Source organism: Musa acuminata, chromosome BXJ1-9, assembly GCF_036884655.1.
Source record: "Musa acuminata AAA Group cultivar baxijiao chromosome BXJ1-9, Cavendish_Baxijiao_AAA, whole genome shotgun sequence".
Taxonomy (NCBI): Eukaryota; Viridiplantae; Streptophyta; class Magnoliopsida; order Zingiberales; family Musaceae; genus Musa; species Musa acuminata.
The window spans coordinates 2,446,024-2,471,635 of NC_088335.1; the positions used below are offsets into that span (position 1 = coordinate 2,446,024).

The following is a 25,612-nucleotide window of genomic DNA, read 5'->3' on the forward strand; positions in this document are numbered from 1 at the left end:
GTTCATATCGGAGTTGTAACGTACTTTTCTTAAATCTTGTGATCATTGTTTTAGTAGAAAAACACATAGAGTTGCCTTTCATACTTATCCACTATCTAGAAGATAAAATATTATTGATTTGATTCACATTGATATCTATACTATGCAAACTAGAATTTTTTATTGTGCTTTTTATTTTGTTACTTTTATTGATAATCATTCTAGAAAAGTTTGAGCTTTTGTTTTAAAATCTAAAGATTAGATACGTAATATTTTCAAAGAGTTTCATGTTAGTATTGAAAGAGAAATTTGTAGAAAGTTAAAATATGTTCGAGCAAATAATAGTGGTGAGTATAAGGGTCATTTTGAGAATTATTGTAGTTTCCATGGTATCAGGCTTGAGAAAATGGTTTCTAAAACTCCTTAGCAAAACAGTGTGGCAAAAAGGATGAACAGAACAATTGAAGAAATGATTATGTATATGCTTTCCCATGTCAAGTTACCTAAATCATTTCGAGAGGTGGTTATAAGAACTACAATTGACTTGATAAATCTTTCTCCATCAGTTCCTCTAAAAGATGATGTTCTAGAGAGAGTATAAAAAGGAAAAGATGTATCTTATGATCATTTGAGAGTCTTTGGGTACAAAGTATTTATTTATATTCTCAAAGATAAAATGTCCAAGCTTGATAATAAAATAAAAACATGTACTTTCTTGGAATATTGTTATGAAGTGTTTGGATATGAGATTTAGTAAATAAGAAATTTATTAGAAGTAGAGATGTTGTATTTCTTGAAGACCAATTGATTATGGTGATAATATTGAGAAGACAAAAAATTTTGTTTATATTCCTTGGAGTTTAGGTCCAATCTCTCAACCTGTAGTTCATGATGATCATGAGGGAGATGAATAAGAAGATTGTGGTGAGAATATTAGTAATGATACTTCTACAATTGATGATATTGAATCAACTAAACAAGCACCTCTACCACTAGTTGAAATTTCATTAAGAAGATCCACAAGAGAGTAACAATCATCTACTGGATATTATCCACATGAGTATATTATGCTTACTGATGGGAGAAAGCCAGAAACTTATTAAAAAGTTATTCTACATGAATATAAGAATGAGTAGACTAAACCTATGCAAAAAGAGATGAGATCTTTACTTGAGAACCACATCTATGACTTAGTAAAGTTGCCTAAAGGGAAGAAAGCTCTTAAGAATAAATGTATTTACAAATTGAAGACTGAAAATAATAGCTTACAACAAAGATACAAGGCATGACTAGTTATGAAATGATTCAATCAGAAGAGATGTATTGACTTTAAAGAAATATTTTTTCTTATGTTTAAAATATCCTCTATCCGAGTTAATCTTGGTTTGGCTACCCGTTTGAATTTAGAATTTGAGTAACTTGATGTGAAAATTATATTTCTTCATAGTGACTTAGAAGAAAAAATTTACACAGAACAATTAGAATGTTTCAAAGTCAAAGGAAAAGAAAATCTAGTGTGTAATCTTATGAAAAGCTTATATGGATTTAAACAAGCACCCAAACAATGGTACAAGAAGTTTGATTCATTTATGATGAGTCAAGGGTACAATAGAACTATATCTAATCATTGTGTATTTACAAAGAAGTTTTCAGATGATGATTTCATTATTCTCCTACTATATATTAATGATATGCTGATTATTAGCCATGATGCTTGTAAAATTGATAAACTTAAAATAGAGTTAAGTAATCTTTTGCCATGAAAGACTTAAGATCGGTAAAACAAATACTTGACATAAAGATTCTTCGTGATAGGAATAAATAAAAGATTTGACTATCTCAGGAGACCTACAATGAAAAGGTTCTTGAAAGATTCAACATGAGTAAAGCCAAAGCAGTTTATTCTTCACTTGTATGTTATTTCAAGCTTAGTTTGAAATAATATCATACAAGAAAGAAAAAGAAATGTCCAGAGTGCTTTACTCATTTATAATAGGTAGTTTGATATATATATTATGGTTTCTACTAGGCCAGATATAGCTAATACAATTGGAGTTATCAACTGATTTCTCTCTAATCCTAATAAGGAACATTGAGTAGTAATGAAATAGATATTAAGATATTTGATAGGTACTTCTAGGTTGTATATATGTTTTGGTAGTGATGAACCTGTGCTAAAGGGGTACATAGATGCAGACATGGAATGCGATACTGATTCCAAAAAAATCATTTCGAGGTTCTTGATAACGTTTGCAGGGGGAGCAATCTCTTGGTAGTCTAAGTTATAGAATTATGTTGCACTATCAACCACAGAAGAATAATATATATCAATTATTGAAGCATGCTGGGAAGCTTCGTGGATAAAAAAGTTTCTACATGAATTAGACTTGAAACAAAAAGAATATATTGTTTATTGTGATAATCAAAATGTCATTTACTTCTCTAAAATTCAACGTATTATTTTAGATCCAAACATATTGATGTAAGATATCACTACATTCGTGATGTGATTGAGATTAAAGAATTACACTTAGAAAATGTGTATACTTATAAGAATGGATCAGATATGTTGATAAAGTCTTTTCCAAGGAGAAGTTTGAAGCATATAGGTGTAGAGCGAGCTTAGTACATACAATCTACCATATGAGTTGGAGAGGGAGAATTGTTGGGTCCAGCCCATAGGTGGGCTTGGACCAATTGATTTGATCATTAAGCCCAAATATAATGTATTAAAAAAAGAAAAATAAAATGAAAGTGGTGTGTGTGCATGTAGTGAATAGAGAGGAAGAGAACAAAGAAAGCAAAAGGAGAGAGAGAGAAAGTTAAGATTTCTAGGTTTTAGCTAGATAATCAAGCGGTTAAATTTTATTGGTTTTGACTAAAATTTTATGTGAAAAATCCTTACAACAAGTTCTACAATCTTAACGGTATTGATATTAGTTTATTTTCTCTAAGTTACTTTTCTATTATACCCATTTGATGAGATCTAAAATTTTTTCTTTTATAAAATCTATATATGATTATGATGATATGTTATTGTTGAGTCAAGTTATATATTTTTAAAATTATTATGATACTCTGATTATTCTAAAGAAAATTTATTATAGATTTATTATTATCATTGGTAATAGTAGAAGTTTAAAGTGGATTATGTTCCGTGATTTTTCTCTGATTTTTATACTACTCTGGTTAATATTTATTTTTAATAATAAATTAATATTTTGATAAGAAATCTATTTTAATATATAAATAGAAAAACAATTATTCGACTATAATAATTTATCCTAACACTCGTTTGTGAGTGGGCGAAGGATAACATCCAAGCAAACTGAGTTGCACCCGGTCACATCGTAACGCCACTCACTGAGCCGGTAATGGACGTCAACTTAGCGACGTTTAGTTTCCGTGCGTATCACGGTACTAAGCAGCATATATATGCGTATCACGGTCACATCGTAACCCTCTTGGACGTCTGGGTGAGGCCGACGACTTAGCACCGGTGGTCGCTTTCCTCTGTCTTCCTCTACGTCAATGGCCGAGTCGTGGTTGTCGATGGAGGTCGAACAGTGAACGGCACCGCATAAGCTTCCGATCGGTAGATATCGATCACCGTGGCGAGCTATACGATAGACCGTGTGTGCTGCGATGCCTTTCTAATGAATACGTGGTCTGAATATTCGCAACGTTGTGTAAAATAATTAAGATGCTCGCGTACACAATGATGCGTGCACAAGCAGACAATGGTGAACGTACCCACCCATTTAGTCGCGATTGCCGATTGGGAATTCCCATGGCCAGAAATTAGAGCTGAGTTTTGAGATTCAACTTGCACAGGGAACCTTTGGTCCCATCCGAGGCATTTTAGAACACTCAATGTGGTATCAGATTGTGGGAAGGGTGTTCCGTGTGATTCCTATGATCGATAAGCCATCCATCGTACTTTCGAAACCAATTAAATAACAGAGAGGAAGAGTGGATAGATTTACAAGACTATTATTCGTTTCCACTCATAAATATGACTCTAAGAGCTAATTATAAAGTATTTCTGTAATTAATTACTTTTAATATATTATTTTTTATATTTTTAAAAATTACATTGATAAATCGAAATAAGACCATGATAAATTTTATGATATTTTGACGACGTGAATAGAAACGAGATCAAATATTTTTCTTTCATAAATATTATAAATATAAAGATGTAAATATTAAATGTAGTTAACTATAGAAGATAATTTTTTACGTTGTGAAATGTCAATATTTGAGAGAATATTTTTTTATTTAGATATCAGAACACTTCGGGGTGAATATTTTATGGAGCCACGATCCAAAGAGAAGAGACCAAAAAAAAAATCACATGCGATATGATAGAGGATTGAAGGCTAAGTACAGTTGGCACAATCATTTGCCCATCTCATAGCGACGAAGTTTCCGAGTAAGTCATATTTATCTACAGAAATTATAATATAATTTGGAAAATGTGTGTGGACACGACTTCTATTGATCCAATGTGCATACAGTTTCCACATCTTAGCTATAAATGGACTGAAGTAGGAAGAAACAAAGAAGAAGAAGAAGAAGAAGAAGAAGAAGGAAAACAATGGAGGGTGGCGACCAGAAGTGCGACGATAACCAAGCGGTGGGGAGATGGACTCTTGTAGGAACAACAGCTTTGGTCACCGGAGGCACTAAAGGAATCGGGTATCGTCATCTTTCTTCATACATTTGCTAATCTACTTCACAGCACAAACAAGTTCATACTGAAATCTGGGGTCTAATGCCTGCCGAAATTAAGGAGCTTATGTCCAGCTTATTATGACGTTTTCTCTTACGTTCTTTTATGGTGATCAGACATGCCATAGTAGAAGAACTAGCTAGATTTGGTGCAGCCGTCCATACCTGCTCTCGAAACGAAGCAGAGCTGAACGAGTGCTTGCAACAATGGAGAGCTTTGAACCTCAAGATCACCGGCTCCGTCTGCGACGTCTCATCTGACGTCGAGAGGGAGAAACTGATGCAGACTGTGAACTCCGTCTTCCATGGAAAGCTCCATATCTTGGTGAGATTGTCGGCTGTCTTAAGCGTTAGCATTTAATCCATCCGAAGAAGATGATAACGCATCTAGGCTTCTTCCCCGTCCTCGCTGATGCTCGTGGTGTAGGTAAACAATGCCGGGACGGTGATTTGGAAACCGGTGGTGGAGCAGACCCCAGAGGACTACAGACGTATCATTAGCACCAACTTGGACTCTGCCTTCCATCTGAGCCAGCTTGCCCATCCTCTTCTCAAGGCGTCAGGAAGAGGCTGCATCGTCAACATCTCCTCCATCGCTGGCTTCGTCGCCATCGATTCTGCATCCGTCTATGCAGCAACTAAAGGTTACATGTCACAGACACAACCGTCTCGCATCACGAATCTAATAAGTACTTCTTCGTCTTCTTCTTTCTTCAGGAGCACTGAACCAGCTGACGAGGAGCCTTGCTTGCGAGTGGGCAAAGGACAACATTCGAGTTAACTGCGTCGCTCCCGCGTACATCAGAACTCCACTCATTCAGACCGTAATGGTTCTATCTGTTCTCCCTCCTGAATAGGAATCATCAAAACCTCGTGAACTCTTCTTCCTCCTCCTCGTACTGCATGGCTGTGTGACGCACCAGTGTTTACAATCTCAACAGCTATCCGAAGACGAAGAGTTCGTAGCGAGGGAGGCTCGTCGCGTTTCTCTGGGGCGGCTGGGTGCGCCAGAAGAGGTGGCGGCCGTGGTGGCTTTCCTCTGCCTCCCCGCTTCTGGCTACGTCGATGGCCAAGTCATCATCGTGGATGGAGGTCGGACTGTGAACGGCAACAATTGAAGTCTCCATCACGACACTATTGCTACCATCCATGTTGTTCCGAGAAGTACTACCATCAATATAGCTACTTAGCGTGACGTCCATGTAACGAGACAATATAGTTGTGCCTGGTGTGGTTGTAATAGGTAATAGAATCCTTCTCCGAATAAGATCGCCATCTAAGAGTCATTCTCGGTACAATCTAAATAATCTTTCTCGGTACAATAAAGCTATTTGCTGACCATTTGGGTACTCAAATTAGTTCGATCATGGCAATAACAAATGCAGTTCCCAATAGTTTCCTTGATATGTTGCCAAGCAAGCACAGAGCAAAAATATCCTAGCTAGGCTACCAAAAGTGCCCAAACGGGAGTAACAACACTCTTACGACATGAAACAACAACTCCAAGTGATGGATGCTACCAGGTAATTAAGCTGGTGGGTGGTGGATATACCCTCTTTACAGCTTCTTGCTGCTTCCTTCCTCTTCCTCCAGAGCCTTTAGCTTCCGATAACCTTTATCGGTGCCGAACAACCTGACACATCATGATCAACAATGGCTTTTACAGTGAGAGCATCAAAATATGTATGTGTTCGTTTCAAAAATTTCCAATTTTATTTTGACTTCTTATTTGTGTGGAATATGCACGACGGGCTTGCAAAGATAAGAATTAGATCGGTTTCAATAAAACATATCCATCATCTTGTTAGAAGATAACATGAAGTTGAACCAACCAGTAAATAATAATACCGAATGTAGTATGCAAAAGATGAAATTTGAGACAAAATAATATATGCATGAATGTGGATTACATTCTTTTTAAGGCAGATTGATCTTATAAGGGAATTTGACTATGGGGCATACAACAACCATAGTGGCTTGTGAGTTATTTGTAGTGACATATTCATGATAACTCAAATCGATTCACTAACTAGTTAATTTATGAATCACTACTCAGAAAATTAAGAAAAGATAAAGAAGAACAAGGATACACACCAGTCCATGTAGACAAAGGTCGATGAGTAGTTCCCTGACTTCGTATAAAGCACGCGATGGTGGTAGTCATGGAAATGAGCACTGCAGGAAACAACCAGATTTCAATTAATAGACACCAACTAAACCAAAATGCGTCAACAAAAGAACACACAACTAAGTATACTGTCACAACGCACCCTCCATAGAGAGGCAAAAAATTTGAGGGGCTCCAAGGGAAATCATATCCACTATGAGCATCAACCGTCTCCAAGACCCTCAGTATCACCCACAACCATAAGGTGAACAGGTGAGGGCCAGTGAGAGCTGGACCGACCACCGTAGCAAAGCCTAGGAATAATATCTCGGCAGGATGGGCATACTCAGAAGTCAATCCGAAAGGCGTAGCATATCTTCATGAACTCACAACGTTAGAGGATAATGGAACTAACAATAGTTTACAGTCATGCAATCTTTGGCACTTACTCATGGTGAACACTATGGACATGCTTGTAGAGCCATTTCGTGTGCAGTAACCTGTGGCCCCAATAGAACACAAAATCTTCCAAGATGAAGTAGAAGATTATTTGAGATAGGACAACAGACCTACAGAAACAGAAGTTAATCAATAGAGTCAATGAACCATTCGAATTACATTCGAAGGAACCACTAAATACCAGTGTGGCAATGGCTGACTGCTTCTCAAGCCCATCCACCTGAAGATGGGATAGGAGACGAGCATCACTGGTAGGTTCACACATACATGATACAGGATTAGCCGAACAATGCATTTCTCTTGAGCTTCTGCAGTGTTACTCTTTTTCTGCAATGTAACATATATTGATCATTACGATATATCAAGTAATGAACATCGATACAACAAGCAACTGCTAAAGAAATATTTAACGTAATGGATCGAGCAAGCAGTTAAAGATTGTTACTATGTTGATGGTCATATGAAAATCTCTAGCTGAACTCATGTTAAAGATTGTTGCCATGTTACTATGTTGATGAAAATCTCTAGCTGAACTCACAAGATAAAGAAAATCTCTAGTTAAAGATTGCTAGAATGTTGATTGGCCTAAGAAGAAATATGAGTACAACTATGAGACAAAGCAAAAGAAGCCATGAGTAGTGCAGAAAACTATGGCATAGCAAGCAGGCAAACCTGAATCTTGTATTCACTGAAAAGCCCTGACCTATCGAAGTATATAGATGGAAGTCCAGACAAGAAAAACACACTCTCATGTATCAAGAACGTGCCAATGGTAGCCAATTGAAATTCACTGAAATGTGTGATTAGGTACTGCAGAGCACAATGAGCAACATTAGTAAATTACCTTAGTTAAATGTGAAGAAAAACTTCAAAAAATTCGGGAATCCATGCTTGAATGTAAAACATAATATTTATTTGCAGAACATAATATGTCGATATTAATGTCTTGCAAGCATCTCAAAGAAAACATGGAAGGAGTCCAATATTCTTGTCCTAAGCATGCTTTGTATTTAGATGTCAGGTTGGTAGCATCAATCTGTTTTAAGAAACTTGATTTAGTCAAGCCCGCTATCATTTTTTTTTACTTACAGACATTAGTCTCAGTATGTAATTTATCAGATTAATTTCTATTTTGGTTCATAAAGTTACTCTTTAGATTGCATTATTGATCAGGTACCTCTAATTCTCGATCTAATTACTTGTGGTTAATGCAGATCGAACTTTCAAAACAATTTTCATTTAACCTCTTGTGAACACCAGTGACAAGCTCATTAATGGTTTACAAAAAGTTAATGAAATGTGCATATAAGCTAAGCTAAGCACACAAAAAAAAGTGAACAAAGTAAATATTCCAGAATAATTATGATGCATAATACATATCAAAGCAAATACAGCAGCAGAAACATAGGAAGGCCACATTAGGCACTGGATATCATATAATAAAATTAAAACAACTATAGTCGTTCTGCAGAATCCGAGCTCTAATGACTAGTTCGGTTCTTCAGAAAGAGAAAGAAAATGAGTAACTCAGTTCCTCTGAAACTTTGTTGAAGATCCGATACTTGGGAAGTAAATCTAAGTTAAACGGCAATCTGATGGCAAATGACACTATCGGAAGAGTAAAAACACAGGAAAGTCCTTCGCTTTCTCCAAGATCGCACTTGGTAGTCAAAATGGGGACGGCCACAGCCGGTAAATCCAAGAACAGGGCAAGAAATGATTTCTTGAGGGGATCATCAGAAATGAGTCATCCAAGAAATGGATTACCGAGTCGACGTTGGTATAGAGTGGAGTATGACCGGAGAGAGAAGGAAGAGAAGTTTACCTGCCAAACGGATTCGAGCAGCGGCGCCATGGATTGCGGTAGCGGCGATTTCCTGGACAAGAAGAGGGCGTGTAGCGGCAGCAGCAGTGGGCAGTACTAAATAGAGGGTGGTAGGTACACACACTAGAATCCTCGAGTGTAGTGCACGCCTCTTTATATATATATATATATATATATATTAAGCAAGTTGTTAAATGGAACCTAATGTCTGCGGAAATCTTTTGGTACAGACTCAAATGGCGAAAATTAGATTTTGGATCCGCCATTACGTGCATTATTTACCCGTTTATTATCGTAGTCTCAATTATAAAATGAATCCAACTGATACAAGTAGAGGATATATGAACAGTCTGGCAAACCTTTTCCGACGTCATCTTTTTTCTCTCTTGTGGGACAATAATTGCAATCACATACTGCTCTCCGGTCAGATCGGCTTTCTTTCCACATCGTCGAAATAACTCTCTCTTACCTTTTTCTTTTCACGGTTATGAAGTATTGTTCTAATCCTAAAGCTCATAAATATGGTGTGTTACAAACGGCCTACGTTGTGTCGAACGTGCCATACCTACCACCTCTGACTTGGTGGTCGGTAGCGGTTTTCCCAATGTATATAATTTCTTATGTCAAGCTGTTTTTTCTTGTCAGAAACCATTTAACTATGCCTATGCAGTACTCAGATGTAAAAGAGTTGGATTCAGAGCAAGAGAAATGCCACCGCACATGTGCAGGTTGAGATGGGCCGGGAAATCAATTATGCTGCACTCAAATGGAAGCACAACTCGAAGATCTGTACTGCGTTTTAGCCGTTTCTGCTGACACAAATCATGACAATTAAGATATTCAAGAGGTTAATGCACTGTTGCATAATTAATAATCGATGAATCTGAATCCATGCGTACGTCTCTTATACATCATTTAATGTAATAAAATTTTGTTCTTAATTTTGAAAAAATCAATGGTTTTTATACCCATCACTCATTTTCGGAGGACCACATGCACATGCATATTACAGGTTTTTGTGACCACCATGTACTATTTTACTGGTTTTTATGCACACAATGGACCATTACAGGTTTTGTTGCCAGCATCCAGAAAAATGAAGACAGGAAACCAGAACCGAGAGTTTCTATGATGGTATATAGTGGTGATATCTTAATGCATGGTGTATACATGAATGTGACAACTCAACAATGGGCAACATATTGTTCTACCCCAGAGAGAGAGAGAAATAGGTACTAGAACAATGAAATCATTTAAGATCATCACAGATAATTTCTACCAGTATCAAATAAGGGAAAGTTCACCAACGAAAACTTCTGATATTTATGATCTGGACAACAAGTAAAACATAGTCAATAGAGTCTGACCATTATTCAAGCGGTAAACTTAAGAAAGTCCAGGTTTTGTAGAAACATAGAAACAACAGAAGAGCACTTCTGAAACAAACAATTCGTTTTAAGTGACTACAAATTCACCTATGCGACGATCAACACCATGCTTTCCATACATCATAAAGAACTAGACCGGTCAGGCCTTCTTACCGATCCCATGAGACATGTTGTAGATCCCACGTCCCTGTTCATTAAATACAACATAGTTAGTTGCAATGACAATAAACAACAAGAAAGAAAATATTATACAAGTTAAAAAAGAGAGCCACGGACGATGAGTGCCAAGCTAGAGACTGTCAGTGCAAGGGGGATAGCAACAGATGTTATTTTATCGAAACGTCCTTTCAAGTATGTATGCTTATGAACATGCTGAAAATACTGCTGATGCTTCAGAAGCCTTTCCCGGGACACAAAAGGTGGTTCTGTCATCCTGAAAAACCAGAAGAAAATATAATTGAATCAAAATTTAGATTTTAATTGTTTGGTATAATCTGATCATGTAGATTGTGTAAATCCTATGACAAGTAGATAGGCATTCGTTATTATAAATGGATGAAGATAAGTAAGATTTGCTTCACTATTGTAACTGGCAATTCCTCACAAAATTAATGTTGATGAAAAGTCAGTTCGACAAACAGTGCATAAGTGTTGAACATATATCAGTTGCTGAGTAACTGGCATAAATACACAATAAAATTTATCACATGATGCTCAATAAAAACATATTGTTGACCTATATCCAAGCCTCCAAGTTGTCTTGTTTTTTAATTCTTCAAACTACTAGAATGAGTTCTGTATGTGCATCCTTACCAACAGCTTCTTCATGTATGAAAGTTAGATACATGTCTCATTAAAGTGGATATTTTCCAGAAGTAATCTCCTAAAGTGTAAGCTAATTCTTAAGTACATAAATCATAATCCAAGGAAATGATGGGGTGGAAGAGATAAGCAGTAGAAACCCTAACTAAAAGAGTAGAGGAATCGGCAAAATTCCCTTGCAGTTAGACAAAGACGATTGGATATTACAGACCATCATTTTGTTTTCTTATATACAAATCTGAAGGTACGGTTTCATCGAAGCAATCATTGTAGTTCTAGAATTCAATTGGCAAAATTTAGCATTTAAAAACCAAATGAAAATTTCATTATCCAGGGACTACATTGTCATTTATGCTTAAAATAGAAAACTAAAATGAAGGCTAGCTTAGTCAGTGTAGCAGAAGAGAGGTCATAACCCTAGTGCCCAAAAATAATGCACATATAAGAAATGATGCTCATGAATGTCTACATATGACAGCATATTGAATCCATCATGGTGATGGAACCAAATTCGAAGATGAATCATGACAAAACACCCTACATACGTTTAAGAATAATTACTCATAGATCTCCTATTAACTACCTGTTCCTTTAATCTTAGACGGGAAAAAAAAAACGATTCATTCGGCTATTTGGCTCTTCTGGTAAAACATTACTCCCAATCAAATTTTGACAATCGGTCCGCTTTTGCATGAGGTTAGGTTGCAATCAGTGTGAAGCATATGCCAATTACGTCTCGCAGGTTTCAGCACTCTTCATTATCTTCATCTTCCCAAAATATGCCTAAATTTTCAAAACGAAGCATCGAAAACCTCCAGATCTATGTTGAAAGGCATTTGGATGGAGAGAACCAAGATGGTTTTCTCACCCAACAAGGGTTAGGTATCCTCCAGAATACTACGGCATCTCGTATCGGATTGTGATGTTTTGCCAACAAACCTACATCAAAATAATCATACAGAGGAGGAAATATAAAACCTAATTTCGTGCATCTTTTTTTTTATTCTTTTCATTATTATTTTCCACAATCAAACCTTGGAAAACGAAAAAGGATTCTCCCATATCAAACGATCAACAGATAAATACACATATAACCCAAGCAATGAAAGCAAGATAGTCTCGATCACATCGGCATGATAAGAAAAATAAACCAGGCCGCCACAGGAGGGAAATAAAAACGATCGATCGAACAATCGGGCAAGATCGGTCTACCACTGACTGGAGCCCGAGGCGTTGGCGAAAGTGAAAGGTTTACCTGTAAATCCAAGGATGCAACGATAAGATCGAAAAGGGGCGTCGGCCAGCAGTAGGAGTTCGGTCAAGGGCTTTGCTCGGCTAGATCGGTCATCCCATCATCTGATATATTACAGAAACACATCATCTGGACCATTCATTTATGAAGAACTCATCCTAGCCGTCCACAACCCCGACCGCTTGCTCCCACAGGCTACCTTCATCTACCCCATTATTCGGGACCCAACATTGGTTTAAGACACTTAATGGCCTAATTAAGGCCTGATTTGAGCCTAACTCAAATCTGACCCATACAGGAAGGGTAATTAAATCCCCATACGAATGCCAAATAGTTAACTGCCGTTGTTAACAACCACGCGTCGCAGTCTACTGGGGCCAAAACGGCTACGAGGGAGGCTTGAGAGAAGCCTGTGCCACCGGCAACTACAAGGACGTCCTCAGAGCCTTCTTCAACCAGTTCGGCGGCAGCCAAGATCCGCAGCTGAACCTCGCCGGCCATTGTGATCCCAACACCAACGACTGCACTTTCCTAAGCAACGACATCATCTCGTGCCAGAGGGATTACAATGTCAAGGTGATAATCTCCCTGGGCGGCGCCATCGGCAACTACCACCTGGTGTCCGAGGAGGAAGCCTGGGAGGTCGTCCACCACATCTGGAACAATTTCTTGGGTGGCTCTTCCTCCATGAAAGACAGTTCAGACCACCATGTGGAATAATTTTCACACACGCAGTTCATACCACCATGAAAGGCCTCACTAGCATAGACAAGCTGGAGGACAGACGATCCGAGCACACATAGTTCTTAACCTCGGAACTGTAGCCGTAGAGAACGTTGTGGTATCTATTCCACAGCATAATTCCTCCATACTTTTCTGACCTCTTCACGATGGGAAGAACTTGAGTAATGAGCTCGGCGGGTCTAACGAAGCCACCTCCAGCTGCCTGATGAGAAGCAGGGACTCCGAGGAACACCTTGCTTACGTTCATGGAAGTCCATCGGTTCCATATCTGTTCAAAGGTGGCAACGTTGCCGGAGTACCGGCAGTAGTTGTTGTAGAATTGCACCCACAGGTAGTCGAAGAGGCCGGTGTCGATCGCAGGTTGAAGGAAATAGTCGGGCATGGGGCACTGTGGAGTCGCGCTCAGGTAAACTTTCCGCTCCGGCGTGCTGTAGGCCTTCAAGCAGCGAGGAAGGTCGTCCCAGTGGTCTCTGCTCCCTCCCTCGATGTCGAAGTCTACTTCATCCAACACAGCGTTCCCAAGGGGCCGGTTGGAGGAAGAGCCGACCAAGAAATTGTTCCAGATGTAGTGGGCGACCTCCCTGGCTTCCTCCTTGGACACCAGGCGGTACTTGCCGATGGCGCCGCCCAGGGAGAGCATCACCTTGACGTTGTAATCCCTCTGGCACAAGATGATGTCGTTGCTTAGGAAAGTGCTGTCGTTGGTGTTGGGATCACAATGGCCGGCGAGGTCTTGGTTGCCGCCGAACTGGTTGACGAAGGCTACGAGGCCGTACTTGTAATTGTCGGTGGCACAGGCTTCTCGTAAGCCTCCCTCCGGCGCCACCCAGGGAGAGCATCACCTTGACGTCGTAATGATCCACATTTACACGTACGTCCAATCGACACCTACAATTTTACCTCGTGCCACCAACCTTTCTAGCGGACCCCAAACCGACAGATTGATTTGGTTAGTTACGGTGGGCCATCGTCCTTGTTGCAGGGGAGAAAGGCCAAACTCAAGCGGGTTTCTACCCAACGGCCGTACCCGACTCCTTATTGGACGCCTTCGTTTCGATGCCCCCATCATGCGAGGAGGGGTTCGTGACAAGGGGTAACGGAAAACCATTGCTCTTACTCGGTTCTGGTCTCCTCCTCCCTACCGTTTTCGACCTCCTTCCGCCTCTGTTCTCCTTTCCTCGTTCGGCTGTCATCGCTCTCTCTCTCTCTCTCCAGCGGAAGCAGTTGCAAGAGAGGTAACATTTTTCCCCCCTTAATCAATGTCTTGTCTCTTTACGATCCTCTCGATGTCCTCCAAGGTCGATTTTGTACCAGATTTTAGAAACGATCTTGAACTTTTGGAGCCCTAATTCGTTCCTTAGTGTACCGAGTACCAGTGATCGAGCCATTCCATCCGTTCAATTTGCATTTTGATAGATCTTGTAATGATATTTTCGTCATTGTTGATGTTTCGTCGAATTGTATGGGTTATTTTGGTATCAGTCATGTCGGAATATGAGAGAATGGACGGCGATTCTGTACCTATAGCAGCACACTAGTTTGGCGTTGGAAGATGAAATTTAGTTTCACAGACAGCTAGGGAAGATTTTTAATGTGCTGAGCAGAACGGAAGAAGACACACACACACACACACACACACACACACACACACACACACACACACACATATATATATATATATATATATATATATATATATATATGTATGTATATTCTCCATCAGTTTTGGGTATGTTCTACATACGCAGGCATATCTTTTTGTTTTTGCTCTAGGAGATTTACCGTTCCAAGATCGGTTCCATTCTTTATCTTTCTTGTCCTTCATTCGGCACATTTTTTATGTATTCCATGGAAGTAGCAAATTCTTGTGCCACCCTTATGATGATGATAAACCTAGTCGCTTAATTATGTTCTTTCTTTCCGGGAGGTGCTTTATTGGAGTACCATAATAAGATACAATGAACTGCCTCATCTAGTCGATTAACTAATGGTCTCTGTTTAAGCATCTTCCTTTTACACAAGAGGGTTCTCCTTTCTTAACAGTTCTTCTTTCTCTTGCCGAATGCAGCTTGATCATTGTTACTTGAGAAGTTGTTTACTAATTCTTGTTTGACTATGCTGACACTAGTGTCCGGATCATTGACATGGCGTTCAGTATGTGATATCTAGTTACTTGATGGCTCGGAAGCAGCACATTGCGATTTTTACAACTGCAAGCCTCCCATGGATGACCGGGACTGCTGTCAACCCTTTATTTCGTGCTGCTTACCTGGCAAAGAATCATGAACGAGAGGTGACGCTGGTAATTCCTTGGCTATCTTTGAAGGATCAAACATTAGTATATCCAAATAAAATAACGTTTTGCTCGCTAGAGGAGCATGAAGCCTATGTTTATTGGTGGCTAAAGGAGAAGGCTGATATTTTATCAGAATTTAGGATCGCCTTTTATCCTGGAAACGTAAGACACATTGAAGCAATCATAAGTTTTTACGTTCTTAAGTATATTACTGGTGAGCTGTATTATTTGTCATCCAGCGGTATGATATAAAAAGCCCAATATATTGTGCTGGCCTTAATTTTGGTAAACTTCTGGTTTCTGATGTAAGCTGTTGAATTCTAATGAGTGTGGCTTGAGCTAGGTTTTAGTCACACTGTACAGATGGGAATTGATCACTTTTTTTGTCATTTGAAGAACTTCCATATGACTTTTGGCTAAAATTGCAGTTCTCCAAAGACAAAAGGAGCATTCTACCTGTTGGGGACATCACTGAGATGATTCCTGATGAAGTGGCCGAAATTGCTATACTTGAGGAGCCAGAACATCTTAATTGGTACCATCATGGTCGCAGGTGGAAAACTAAGTTCCAGAGAGTGATAGGTGTTGTTCATACTAATTATTTGGAATATGTGAAGAGGGAGAAAAATGGGCAGATACAAGCCTTTCTCTTGAAATATGTTAACAGTTGGGTTATTCAGATCTACTTCCATAAGGTGAGTGTGTTGCAAGAATCACGCATATCCATGAAAGTTTTCAATGTTGCATGAAAATCTTCCTCTGACATGCTGAAAACTGAAGTTTGTGCCGTAAAAATACTGTGATGTAAACCAATAGACCCAGAGGCTGAGAAGATAATTAACAATAAATTTTGGTTAAGCACATTCAACCATACAAATTTCTTAATTTAGATGAAAAACTCATCAAATGTGATGTCAGACCTTCCATTTTCAATATGCTTTTTTCTGAACATATTGATTATTTCTTGCATACAAGTAAGCAAGAAACTTTATTGCTGTAGGCTCTCAGTGTCATGCAAAGGGAATTTTGCAAGCTGGAAACTTTCTTATTCAATCTTCTGATTTTTCTCCCTTGTTGCAATTGTCTGGAAATGTTCTTCATGTTGGTATGGTTTGTGGATATATCAATTTAATGAGAGGAAGTGAGCACATAAAATTCACTTGAAAGGAAGATATTACATGTGAGATACATGATGAGATTCTGACAGATGTAATTTGAATTATCAATTTCAACTGAAGCTTATGAAATGTTACAGTTGGAGGAATATGATTGAGTGATCCTCAGGACAAACTCAGCTAGGGACGTGTAGAAGATTACGAGTATCTAAGGTTCTTTTCAGAACATTTTTCTTTTAGATGAGTAGCTCTTGCAGAACTATTTTGGACAACATCAGTTAATATTTTGCCTTGTGGTCCCTAAGCAAGCCTTTTTAGCTGTTTTACTTCAGTAAACAAAAGGAGTTTAAAACCTTCAAATTGTTGTCATTTTCAGCATTTTGTATCTAACTCATCAGTGAATAGTTGGTTCATTCTTGAGCTGAACATAGCCTAGTATGAAAAATGTCAAACTTCAAATTTCAATTTTTGTCCCATGTTATTTTATTTCCAGAATAGCAGAATCTAGGAAAGCCTGTTGCTGTTTGTCCATTTTTGTTTTTTCCCTAGTGTGAGAAATTATCATACTTCAGATTACTGCATCCTTTTGGGTCAAGATAAGAATACAGCGGGCTATTATTTATGATTATCCTTCTAAATTTTTTGAGAAGGATACGAGGGGCTTATCATATTGCAGGTTGTGAGATTATCCGCTGCCACACAAGATCTCCCAAGATCCATCATCTGTAATGTCCATGGTGTCAACCCCAAATTCCTTGAGGTTGGGATAACAAGGCATCAGCTAAAACAAGGAGCTCAGACAGCCTTTTCTAAAGGTGTTTATTTTATTGGAAAGATGATCTGGAGTAAAGGCTATACAGAACTCCAACTACTCTCGGAGCACCAAAATGAATTTTCTGATTTACAAGTAGACTTGCATGGAAATGGTGAAGACTTTGATGAGATTCAAGATTCTTTCAGTAAACTGACTCTGGATGTAAGAATATACTCTGGCCGTGATCATGTTGATCCTTTATTTCATCAGTAAACCCTCCATACCTTATTTGCATTACAAGTTGCTTCTTCTGTTCAACTTTTTTTTTTTTTCTGTTAAAATGATAGTATATTAAACTGTAGAAGTTTGTGTTCGTCACTTTTGGAGAAGGCTAACTAGATACAGTTGCTATCCTTCCCGGTATCCTATAAAAGTCTCTTATATAAGTTATATTTTCTTTGACAAGTTGAGAGATAAGCAAATTAAAAATAACTCACTTTTTTATTTGTTTTTTATCCTTTCTTGTGTTCCTGTTCCTTCAGGTACAAGGTGTTTGTTAACCCGAGCACTACGGATGTCGTTTGCACAACTACAGCAGAAGCTTTGGCGATGGGAAAGATTGTTATCTGTGCCAGCCACCCTTCAAATGAATTCTTCAAGCAGTTTCCAAATTGCCATATGTACAATACCAGCCACGAGTTTGTGAAATTGACTCTTGAAGCTCTAGCCGAAGAACCTGTGCCCCTCACGGATGATCTTAGGCATGCATTATCTTGGGAGGCAGCCACTGAAAGATTTGTCGAGGCTGCAGAGCTAAATGAGGTGTTCCAGGAGAAAGCCCTTCCCTCTGCTAAGCCTTTCATGTTAATGTCTTCATGAATGGATGAAGAGATTGGAGGAAGCATCTGCATATTTGCACAATACCGTTTCTGGAATCGAGGCTGCACGCTGTGCCTTTGGTGCAATTCCGCAAACTCTGCTTCCTGATGAGCAACTATGGAAGGAGCTCGGGTTGGGTTTTCCAGAACAAAAGCAATGTTTCAGACGTTAGATCTGCCGCTTCTCTCCCTACACTTCTGTGAAGGTTACTCTGATTTCAATTAGAACGTGGTCTTGAGTGTTGGAATTGATAACAGTGCAGCAGATTCGCTTAGTTTACCTGTGGGTTATCATGCGTCTCACTGGAGCTGACTTCTCTACCACTTGTGATTGGAACTCTTGCAAGATGTTGTAAATTGACGGCATTACGGGGACAAAATTCTGACAAGTAAACTATTGGAAATCCTAAGCCTTAAGTTTTCTTCTTAAGCTGTAATTATATTGGATTGTTAGTGATTGAGCTGTAATTTTTGTTGTCTTTATTTCATGTGTCGAAGATATTGGTGGCGGAAAGAGGTGAAGAACCTCTGTTGGCTTCGTGGCAATTAACGTGTTATATTTGCATGGATAAGCACTGGTGCTTTGCCTTAAAATAGACGTGAACAATCCTACACAAGTGGAACACTTTAAATTAAATACAGATTACTACAGCAATTTGTCGTATCCCAACTACTATTTTGTCTACTAAATTGACCTCTAAATAAATAAAATGAAGATTATTTTACAGATTTAGGTGCTGCAAACGATTCAACCACATAATTTAGGTGATGCAAATTAACAAGTCTTAATTTGAACCTAATTAATATTCCTAAATTATTTATTAATCCTAACAAATAATACAAATTCTAATCCTATTCCAGTAAGGAGTCTTAATTTGAACCTAATTAGTATTCCTATAGGATATTTATAATTAATTTTATAATACTCCAATTATAGGTTGATGCTCGGACTCTGATTCAATCGATTTCCGTATCCGAATCGAACTCGAGGAAAGTAGCAGTGTTATTAACACGTAACACAAATCGTGGCGTTGTGAGGTCGTGACTGCGTAACGCTATGCTGCATGCGAGCCCGGCTGCCCGATCTCGGTCGTTTTGCCCACGCCATCCCTGTGCTCCTCGCGTGTTGTTGGCTTCGTGGGTGCGGCGGCGCATCACCAACACTGATTCGGTAGCCCTCGACCCTTCCCTCCGCGCCTGCGCCGTTCCCTGCCTCCCGCTCCCAATAACCCATCGCTTCCGCCTCCGATCGAATCGAGCCATGGCCCGAGGTATTGCCCCAACTCTTTTACGGCTCGTCGTGCCCGTGGACAACGGACTCGTCTTCTTCGTAGATTCTTCCTTCTTAATCCCGTTTCTGCCGCAGACTACGAGGAGGCGTTGGATTGCTTGTCCTCCCTCATCACGCGCCGCACTCGAGCTGATGGGTCCAACAAGGGCGACCACTTCGATCTGATGTTCGACTACCTAAAGGTTCCATGCCCTCGATGTTCTCTTCTTCTTTCGTCCGTTTAGCTGATTCGATATGCTTGGTTTGCATCCGTGTAGATCTTGGAGTTGGAAGACGCGATTCCTGAACTTAAAGTAATTCATGTTGCCGGCACCAAAGGAAAGGTGGAAACCTTGATTTGTGCTTCTCTCGCTTTTGCTTTTCGCATGAGATCCGATCGGTGCTGGCTGATGATGAATTAACGATGCAGGGTTCGACGTGCACGTTTACCGAATCAATTCTCCGGTGTTGTGGGTTCCGGACTGGACTGTTCACATCCCCTCACCTGATCGATGTCCGCGAGCGGTTCCGTCTCGATGGGTAAGGTTCTTTGCTTTCTCTCCAGGATTCATGCCGTGGCCCGCACTTGTTCTAAACCCAATCAAGTTAATGCTCTATCTTCCCCTCATAGTCTATCAACGGTAATAACTAATGTACTGCTTACTCTTCCATGTATATCAAAGCATAGCTAGGTTCGTACGCAGTTTCTTCTCGATGCTTAGCAAGGAACACTGACATTTCTTTGTTTCCTATGATCGAACTCTAGGGTTGAAGTTTCTGAAGAGAAGTTTTTGGAGTATTTCTGGTGGTGTTGGCATAGATTGCAGGTATACACATATACTTCTGATGCAAGATTAATCGAACTGTATGCTACATTTGCATGTTTTCGTTAAGATTCTTTCATTGGATATTAATCATTGAACAACTCTTTCTTTTCTAAAAGCAACCATAACAATTTTTCAACTTGGTACAGGACATGGTAGTTGTAGGTATGAAAATGTCCTATGATCAAAACGAAGGCCTTCCTTCTGTCACCTTCTTTAGTTGTTACTATTCTTCTCATGCTTTTCCTTTTGATGTTTGTTTCAAACTATGGTTCTTTCTCGAGCGTTAGAACATTGCTTGGTTTGCTTTTCCTTGCAGGAGAAAACTGGTGATGATGTGCCGATGCCGGCCTATTTCCGCTTCCTTGCCCTCCTAGCATTCAAGATATTCTCAGCAGAGCAGGTCAACAGTTCAAATTCCTTTTCAATTTGCTGTTACCTTATTGTTGATGACACAGTTCCTTGTCAGTTTGTTATCTTCTTATCGTTGCATCGGTTGTACCAATCTTGACATCCTCGTGTTCCATTCCTGTTGCCTACGGGTCTCGTCCAAAGAAACAGAACATTTATATGTTTAAGAGAAGAGATCTATATACTTGGAAAATGCCTCACCTGATCTATTTAATGCATCAACTTCTTCTTTTGCTTTTCTTCTCTGTCTTTCCATAAGGTTGCTTTTCTCAATCTAAATGATGCATAGTAGTGCAAATAAGGTTAATGAGATTCTGACTACATTGATTGAATGATTATCCAAAAATATCCAGTGAACATCTGCTGAGAGATGCCGATGTTTATTATCCATTATCTCATGAATGAAGAAAGTCATCCTTTAAGCCACCAGTTGTTTTGACTGATAAACTCATGACTACTCTGATACTATGGGAAAAGTTAAAATCAGGTTGTCTCAGATTTGTACTCGACTCCGTGTGTAAAATATACCATGTTTGATATTTTTGCTTTTGTTCTGCTCATTAATCATATTAGAACTGGCCAACTAGGTAATTGTACTTGCTATAATTTGAAATCCATTGATCTTAGTTTAGCTTTCAAGCCAGAATCAAGCAAAAGTTTGAAGCAATATCTTAATTCGGACAAGGTCCTATTCTACCAACTGACAGTAAGTTACCAAATGCAAACTGGAAATTAGCAACAGGCACAAGATAAAAGAGAGGAACTAACTTACGGGAACTTTATTGAGATTCATGTCCTTGAAAATTCAAGTGAGGCTTCTCAAGATTTTAAGAAGATGCTGAAAAACATAATGGGGAAGGACTAGTTCTTACTCAATATTGCATCATATTTATTCCTTGTGTACTAGAGTTGGATGAGATGTTCAGAAAACTACTTGGACGTCAGCCATGAACATGAATGTGGGAGTTGTAAATCACAAATCTAACTCTCGGTGTTTAACTTTCACCAAATGTTGGTAACATATTACTGCAGTCTATTTTTCTTGCATCTTTATGATATAACAGGCCTTATTGCCCATTGGAAATTAATTAAACAGTTCTAATTGCAATTGTACAGTATTAGTTGATTAATTTGCAGACTAACATGTTGCAACATTTTTTAGTATTTCTGGTGCTAATGCTAGAATCTGAGCTAGTACATAATAACCATAATATTATACGTTCAAATGAATTAGGTGGATGTTGCTATAATGGAAGTTGGTTTGGGAGGAAAATTTGATGCGACCAATGTGGTGAGTAATTGTTTCTTTTAAGTTGTGTTTTTGGTTTCAAATAATTGTAGCTTGCATAAAGCATATATTTAGAGCACACATGTTGCTTTCTTAAATTTCACCATCATATTTCAGGTGCAGAAACCAATTGTTTGTGGAATATCCTCCTTGGGTTATGACCATATGGAAATTCTCGGTTGGTCCCCTCCCCACATCCAAAGAAAATATGCAAATAATCACCATATTGTTTTGTGTTATGCTCCTTCAGAAAGAAAATTTATGCTGTGTTATGCTCTCTACCTTATTGTTCAACAGGGAATATATTTGTTTAGGATGTATAAAATTTGCAATATCTGCTAGTATATAATGTAAAAGATTATCAGAGTTATGCCAGTTAATCCTAGAACTGAAACATGGCTCATTATGGAAATATCATATTATTTATGGTTCATGTTAGAACATGCTAGAAAAGATTGTTACAATCACACTGGTTACCAAAAAAGTTCTTACAAGACATAGTAAGAAATCTTGTGAGAGTTGGTGAATCAGAATATAATTTTTCTTTTGCTGACTCTACCATGAACAGGAAATACACTGAGAGAAATTGCAGGAGAGAAAGCTGGCATATTTAAGGTATTTAAATTTCTCATTTATTGTGCTTTGAAAATGTAATGTAACATGCCACAAGAAAAAAAATTGTGATTTATTTTTGTTCCATATCTTGCATTTCACTTGACACAGAAAGGAGTACCTGCATATACTGTGCCCCAGCCTGAAGAAGCAATGCATGCGCTGGAAGACAAGGCTTTTCAATTAGGTGTAAGTGTCATTGTTTTATGCACTTTTGATTGATCAAGATATGGCACACTACAACCTGAATGATAAACTCATATTATTTGCATGACACGTGAGTAAACATTTATTTATTCTGTTACAGGTTCCTCTTCAACTAGCTTTGCCTTTAGATACTGGACTGCTGAAAAATCGGCATCTTGGGTTAGATGGTGAACATCAATATCTAAATTCTGGCCTCGCTATTGCCTTGTCTAGTGTTTGGCTTAAAATGACTGGAAATTTGAAAAGCATGAATATAGATGAACATGTAAGTGTGCTTTTATATTCTATTTTCTTTTCATCATACCTAGCAAAGGATCATCAACATGTTCTGTGTGGCAACCAGAGTTTACCTGAGCAATTTGTCAGCGGCCTATCAAGGGCTCGTTTGGAGGGACGAGCACAAATTGTCCCTGATTCACTGGGGCAACAGCAGAACTCCAACCTTGGAGGCTTGACTTTCTACCTGGATGGTGCACATAGCCCAGAAAGCATGGAAATGTGTGCGAAATGGTATTCCCATGCTATAAGAGAAGATCCTTCACGGTTTGGTGAAAGGCCTCATGAGAATCACCATATGAGACAGGTAAATTCTATTTTACTCTTAGCGTGTCCTGACTGGGATATTAAATTATGCCTATTCATATTCTTTTATATGTTCCGTTTGCAGGGAGGTCACCCTAATTCACTAGGGGGAAAGGATCACCAACAGATACTTTTGTTCAATTGCATGTCAGTGAGAGATCCTCAGCTCTTGCTTCCGCGTCTAATAAATACTTGTGATCAGCATGGTAAGTCAGATGAGGAACATTTCGTATATCGGAAAATTCATTTTCTTTACAATCTCATATCTGCTCCAATGTAACTCATGTTAATTATTTCTTACAGAATTTCAATTAATCTTGAAGATTTTCACCAATCCTCTACTTTCTAATATAAGTAGTAACTTTGGCTTGTTTTGACTTGTTTGTAGGTTGTTCCTATCTTACGTTGTTATTGACTTCTTCTGCCACCTTGTAAAATTATTTAAAGTTTTAAACAACTTCCAGAATTAATTGTTGTCTTTTGATGCTTGGAGGTGGTGGTGACACATCTTCTTTGTCTTTCCTACTCAAATGTACATGTCATAATGGGCTTTTCTTAGCTAACTTCAGTAGAAAGGATAGATACAGTTACATCAGATCTGTGAATTAAATGATTTTCCCTATAAGAAAGCTACAAGTAGTCTAAAATGCTTAAGTAGAACAATTTGATTTAAGACATAACACGCAAGCATACTATTCATATTAGTACCAAGGAATCACTATGATCTACTTTAGTTTTTTGTGATCCTAGGCTGAAACCCCACAATGGGGACATTTGTCTGACCAGGCAACAGGGCAAATGGTAATGTTACCCATCTAAGAGAGTTCATAGGATACTTGTCAATAAAGTAGCTGTATATTGTTGTTTCATTCATCCAGATATTACTAGTTATTTTCATGATACATTGCTGTGAATTAATGATGGACATATTTTAACGACTTTCAGGGGTCAAGTTTCATAAGGCCATTTTTGTACCAAACCAATCAGTATATAACAAGGTTACATCTCTTGCATCACCACCAACTGATCCTCAGCAAGTCGATCTTTCTTGGCAGCTGACACTACAGAAAGCATGGGAGAATTTTATGCATAGTGAACAAGGTGCTCCTAAATGTTCTTGCTTTTTTTTTTCAAGTTCATAAGTAATTTAGGTTATCTAAAATGCTTCTTGGAGTTGCGGGTGTTACTTAGATGTTTAAACTTCTGAAAATGCATTTTGCGATATTCATTTATCATGGTTTTTTTAGTTCATTAGCAAATGATGAATTAACACCATTGATTATTACAGGCTCAAGTTGTGCAAGTGTCTGTGAGGACAGTTTAGTGTTTCCTTCACTCCCATTAGCTATTAAGTGGCTCAGGGAAAGTGTTCAACAAAGCAGATCAGTTCAAGTTCAGGTATCAAGCCTATCCTTGCCACAAATAGAAGACAATATGCCATGATATTTTATCTTTATATTGTTGAAATTCAATAAGAATGACATCTGTCAGACGATTTCTATGCTAAATTATCTGATACCTCATTTAGCTAATTGTTTAGGAATACTGCTTTCTTAAACCATGATATTTTCGATGGGCCACTGTGCTCCTCAGGCCTGTCATGAAGATAAGTTTCATAACCTTTTCCATTTCAGGTTCTGGTGACCGGTTCCTTGCACCTTGTGGGTGATGTGCTAAGACTAATGAAGAATTGATGCTCCCTCCTGGAGATAAACTTATAAGCTCGGTCATGTTTTGATTCGCTGATTCATTTCTATTATTCCGAAGACTCTTGGAAAACAAAAACATTATTCTGAATGCTGGTAAGCTATCGCTTCCTCGCTTACCTTTTATTGTTGAGAACCTCAAGTTTTCAGGTCGAAGAGGTCACTCGACATATATTGTTATACCGTCATCATCGTGAGTTGCTTCAAGTAGACCGAGTAAATCTTGTTCCTGGGCTTGAAAAATTTTTATGTAAGAGACGATTGAAAGAAAAATGGAAATTGATGAGTTCACTCTTGCAAATTTATACACTTTCTTTTTAGTACAATCATCTTTTGAGTTTGTTTTTCTAAGATTGACC

The 25,612-nt window shown here is 38.5% G+C and overlaps 6 protein-coding genes and 1 pseudogene across 7 annotated transcripts; 4 read left to right on the top strand and 3 right to left on the bottom strand.

The window, feature by feature from the left end:
• The first annotated feature begins 4,521 nt into the window (after positions 1-4,521).
• On the top strand, positions 4,522-6,011 carry LOC103996860 (tropinone reductase homolog At5g06060-like). Its single transcript, XM_018818141.2, has 5 exons — positions 4,522-4,680; positions 4,831-5,038; positions 5,141-5,357; positions 5,431-5,543; positions 5,655-6,011. The coding sequence occupies exons 1-5, from the start codon at positions 4,580-4,582 to the stop codon at positions 5,829-5,831; spliced, it is 816 nt and encodes a 271-aa protein (XP_018673686.2). The 5' UTR covers positions 4,522-4,579; the 3' UTR covers positions 5,832-6,011.
• Positions 6,012-6,043: 32 nt separating this feature from the next.
• LOC135592432 (very-long-chain aldehyde decarbonylase GL1-8-like) lies at positions 6,044-9,260 on the bottom strand. Of its 2 annotated transcripts, XM_065081887.1 has the most exons (7): positions 9,105-9,260; positions 7,952-8,089; positions 7,461-7,606; positions 7,270-7,389; positions 6,984-7,196; positions 6,808-6,888; positions 6,044-6,346 (listed from the first exon to the last, which is right to left on the bottom strand). In XM_065081887.1, the coding sequence occupies exons 1-7, from the start codon at positions 9,132-9,134 to the stop codon at positions 6,271-6,273; spliced, it is 804 nt and encodes a 267-aa protein (XP_064937959.1). In that variant the 5' UTR covers positions 9,135-9,260; the 3' UTR covers positions 6,044-6,270. The 2 variants fall into 2 exon arrangements, with proteins under 2 accessions (XP_064937959.1, XP_064937960.1); XM_065081888.1 differs by lacking the exon at positions 7,952-8,089 and having other exon boundaries at positions 9,105-9,248.
• A 1,133-nt stretch (positions 9,261-10,393) lies between these two features.
• Positions 10,394-12,725, bottom strand: LOC135592433 (uncharacterized). The gene is made up of 3 exons (XM_065081889.1): positions 12,570-12,725; positions 10,769-10,925; positions 10,394-10,679 (listed from the first exon to the last, which is right to left on the bottom strand). Exons 2-3 carry the CDS (start codon positions 10,922-10,924, stop codon positions 10,632-10,634), a joined length of 204 nt encoding a protein of 67 aa, XP_064937961.1. The 5' UTR covers position 10,925; positions 12,570-12,725; the 3' UTR covers positions 10,394-10,631.
• Positions 12,094-13,286, top strand: LOC135594467 (acidic endochitinase-like). The gene is made up of 2 exons (XM_065084848.1): positions 12,094-12,196; positions 12,934-13,286. The coding sequence occupies exons 1-2, from the start codon at positions 12,094-12,096 to the stop codon at positions 13,284-13,286; spliced, it is 456 nt and encodes a 151-aa protein (XP_064940920.1).
• A 16-nt stretch (positions 13,287-13,302) lies between these two features.
• Positions 13,303-14,703, bottom strand: LOC103997251 (hevamine-A-like). Its single transcript, XM_065084849.1, has 2 exons — positions 14,677-14,703; positions 13,303-14,124 (listed from the first exon to the last, which is right to left on the bottom strand). Exons 1-2 carry the CDS (start codon positions 14,701-14,703, stop codon positions 13,303-13,305), a joined length of 849 nt encoding a protein of 282 aa, XP_064940921.1.
• Positions 14,387-18,836, top strand: LOC135592436 (digalactosyldiacylglycerol synthase 2, chloroplastic-like; annotated as a pseudogene).
• Positions 18,837-19,379: 543 nt separating this feature from the next.
• On the top strand, positions 19,380-25,579 carry LOC135592435 (folylpolyglutamate synthase-like). Its single transcript, XM_065081890.1, has 16 exons — positions 19,380-19,624; positions 19,720-19,826; positions 19,902-19,967; positions 20,054-20,163; positions 20,390-20,450; positions 20,767-20,850; positions 22,093-22,149; positions 22,264-22,324; positions 22,715-22,761; positions 22,870-22,947; positions 23,066-23,230; positions 23,309-23,548; positions 23,633-23,753; positions 24,493-24,648; positions 24,836-24,945; positions 25,182-25,579. Exons 1-16 carry the CDS (start codon positions 19,411-19,413, stop codon positions 25,239-25,241), a joined length of 1,737 nt encoding a protein of 578 aa, XP_064937962.1. The 5' UTR covers positions 19,380-19,410; the 3' UTR covers positions 25,242-25,579.
• The last annotated feature ends 33 nt before the right edge of the window (positions 25,580-25,612 follow it).